The sequence below is a fragment of the Chrysemys picta genome, chromosome 1 (assembly GCF_011386835.1).
Source record: "Chrysemys picta bellii isolate R12L10 chromosome 1, ASM1138683v2, whole genome shotgun sequence".
NCBI lineage: Eukaryota > Metazoa > Chordata > Testudines > Emydidae > Chrysemys > Chrysemys picta.
The window spans coordinates 356,807,551-356,811,267 of NC_088791.1; the positions used below are offsets into that span (position 1 = coordinate 356,807,551).

Consider the following 3,717-nt stretch of genomic DNA (forward strand, 5'->3'; position numbering starts at 1 on the left):
TTTAATTTACGCAACCCCCAGTTCCTACCCCATTACCCACCCCTCCTTGACCGCCGCTTCTTAATCATTCATTTTATCTGAGCTCCGTCTTTTCCGTTCGCTTTGTCCGCTGGTGCCTCCCCTGAGCCACGATAACCTTCCATCTCTGAGGGGGTGGACAAAGAGGTGCCGTCACGTTCATCGGGGTGCCTCACGAGGGATTCGGGGTCGGGTTCCGACGTATCCGTCGATGGCTGGGTCAAAGGGTCCTCCTTGGAACTGTCACTGATGTAACGCCTGCTCCACACAAGTTCAAAGGTGGTTGGGGCTAAAACAAAGTCCAAAGTTCTCAGGGGGGTGATGAAGGAGTCCATGTTTCCTCTCAGTATCCTTTCCGCGATTTCGAAAACACGTGTCCTTGGTAAGAGATGGCTGCCTCCTCTGTCTGGCGCTGGGACTTATGGGGTAATGGTGCTGCACTCTGATTGGCGGAGGGCCTTGGGAGGAGTGCTTAGTGGGGGTCACATGACTCACTTCCGGAGGAGTCACCCCAACCTGGAAGTCACCCTGATTGGTCAAAATCTCCTCTCGGGGAGGCCCTGTCGGGACGAAACCCCTCCTGATTGGTAGAGGGTGGGGGGGGGAGTTCTTAGAGGGGCCAAATGACCCACTTCTGGACGGGTCACCCCCGCCCCGGAAGTCACCCTGATTGGTCAAAATCTGCTCTCGGGGCGGTCCTATCGGGACGAACCCCCTCCTCATTGGTAGAGGGTGATGGGGGGAGTTCTTAGAGGGGTCACATGAGACAACTTGCTTCCAGTCAGGTGGCACCTTGACCCTGGAAGTAATACCCCAATGGGGTGGGACTCCCGGTGACAGGTGGGAGGGACCAATGGGGTCACGGGGCGGGGCTTAAGAGGTCAAGGGGCGGGGTTAGGGTTTGATTGACGGTAGGGCCCTTATACTACTGTCATGGTAACAAACTGACAAATATGATAATAAGTTAAAATCATTAATTTACAAACCTTTAGGAAAAAGACACCCCAACATTAGTAAAGATGAGGAAATACAAATAGAGAAAAATGCATCAAACATAATCAAATCAGCATAACCTATTTTAAAAGAGGGATTACAGCCTAGGGCCTGTAGGAGAAGGAGATGTCCTTAGGAGGTGTCAGAATGATGGCCACTGGCGATGATGGGTAAGGTGATGGTAATGCGGAAGATGATGGCCAACATTTCAGGTTGTTCTACAGCAGAAGATGTGAGTATATGGATGTGCAGCTGTACATTCTGTAGTATCTCTATCTACCTTACTGAGTTTGGATGTTTGTGACTGTGTTAAACATATTGATATAGTATATTTGTAAAAATTAAAGAATTCCTATAGTGTGAGTGTTGAAAATGCACAAATCGGGGTTCTCAACCATATAAAAACTTGAATAATATTGGGCCTGATTTTGGGGTAAGAATCTGTCAACCTTCACAGTGATATCTGGGGAGTCTTAAATAATCAATATTATTAATACGTAATCCAGAGATTGGGCAACAAGATGTATCTGCCCCCTGCTATAACCAACTTGTCCCCACTCCCCTCCAAGAGCTGAGATAGAACCCAGGAGTCCTGATGGGTTTGCTATCTCTGCAAAGTAACTAACAGAATAAAAATATACATTAACATTTTAAACCTAACTAGTGTCCCTTAAATGATTTGCAACAGGATGTAAGAATTTAGAGCTGAGTGAGTGTAATATTTATTTAATTATATTTCTTTGATACAGGAATTAGACACTTTGCTCCTGTCAGCAAATTGCTAAGTTATCTGCCAAAAAACTTATTAGCCCCTGGAATCACGGTTAGAGTTGCCACCTTTACCAAAATCTAATATGGCTCCCTTGTAGCTGGGATGGGTGGAGGGAGGTGGAAATGATCCAGTGAGTGATGGGGGAGGGGAATAGAGAAGCAAGTGACAAGCGTGGGGCTTTCGGGTGAAGAGGCAGAGCAGGGGGAGAGCCTTGGGAGAATAGATCACAGAATCATAGAATATCAGGGTTGGAAGGGACTTCCGGAGGTCATCTAGATCAACCCCCTGCTCAAAACAGGACCAACACCCAACTGATGGGACAAGGGGTGGAGTTTCAGGAGTCCAGTTACCAGGAATTAGAAAGGAGGCAACCCAGTGAAATGGTCATGGACTCATGCCCGATTTTGTCATGCTGACACAGCACAGTAATATCAGGAAAGGGTTTCATGTCTCTCTGACTATCAAGCAAGTGATTCAGGATGAAGGCCAAGTACCATGTCCCCGGTGATCTCTGCACAGAGCTCAGTCTGAGAGCCAAAGCAACAGGAGAAAGGTTTAGGTCCCATTATGATTAAAGAGCTGGAGAAGCCTGACCCGGATCTGTTTGGTGCTCACACCATAGATGATGGGGTGTAGCATGGGGGGCAGCAGAAGGTACACGTTGGCAATAAGAATGTGGAAATGCAGGGGCACATTGTGGCCAAATCGGTGTGTGAGAAAGGAGAAGAGAGGTGGGATGTAAGAGACCAAAATGACACAGAGGTGCGAGCTGCAGGTCCGAAAAGTCTTCAGCCGGGCGTCCTTTGTAGGAAGGCTGAAGATGGCCCTGAGGATCTGGATATAGGACACAGTGATAAAAAACACATCCAGACCCGTCAATAAGAATGCCACAGAGAGTTCGTAGTAACTACTGGCGCTGATGTCTGCGCAGGCCAGCTTCACCATGGCTATGTGCTCACAGTATGAGTGGGGGATGATGTTGGTTCTACAATATGGCCACCTTCTCGCGAGGAGGGGATGGGGCAGTACAACTATGACACCACGCAGCACCACGGCCAGACCGATCTTGGCCACCACGGGGTTCGTCAGGATGGTGGAATGTCTCAGGGGATCACAGATGGCCACGTAGCGATCAAAAGCCATGGCTACGAAGATCCCAGACCCCATCACTGAGAAGCAGTGAATGAAGTACATCTGGGTGAGGCAGGCACTGAATTCAATCTCCCTGGAATTGAACCAGAAGATACTCAGCGTTTTGGGCACGATGGACGTAGACAGGACCAGGTCGATGATGGCCAGCATGCAGAGGAAATAGTACATGGACCCATGGAGGCTCGGCTCCATCTTCACAATGAACAGGATGGTGATGTTCCCCAAGATGGCTATCATGTACATGGTGCAGAAGGGGATGGAGATCCAGACATGGGCTGCCTCAAGGCCAGGAATGCCCAGCAGGATGAAGGTGGAGAGGTTGGTGAAGTCGGTTGTGTTGGAATCTGACATGGAGAAGGAGAGAAGGTGTCCAACTCTGAGGCAGAACGGTGTCTCCTGCATGTACCCTATGTTCCTCTTATTTCTTGTATGTGCCCAGGCTCTAGGGTGTTGGTTGCAGTACAATTACCTGGATGGAGAGACAATGTGAATATGAGACACTACATGCACTACTGGAGGCTGTTCTCATGGGTAAAGCAGTTTGGTCACCGTTCACACACTGAAAAATGACACTTTCATTATTCAGAGAAATGAAATATGAAAAATTGACCCTACTAATGCCAATTCCATATTTTATGGTGCTCCATGCATCAATAATTCCTGCACATCTGGGACTGTTTAGTTTAGAGAAGAGAGAAAGAAGGGGGCATATGATACAGGAGAACAAATTAAAAGAATGGAACTGATTACATTCAAATGGAGAAACAGAAAACAGTTCCCAA

General features: G+C 48.0%; 1 protein-coding gene across 1 annotated transcript; it reads right to left on the reverse strand.

Moving 5' to 3' along the window:
- Positions 1–2,338: 2,338 nt before the first annotated feature.
- Positions 2,339–3,337, reverse strand: LOC101949890 (olfactory receptor 52M1-like). Its single transcript, XM_005310494.2, has one exon. It carries the CDS (start codon positions 3,335–3,337, stop codon positions 2,339–2,341), a length of 999 nt encoding a protein of 332 aa, XP_005310551.2.
- Between the last annotated feature and the right edge of the window lie 380 nt (positions 3,338–3,717).

Coding starts and splice junctions, on each gene's coding strand:
- LOC101949890 (XM_005310494.2), bottom strand. CDS start 3,337: ATGCAGGAGACACCGTTCTGCCTCAGAGTTGGACACCTTCTCTCCTTC.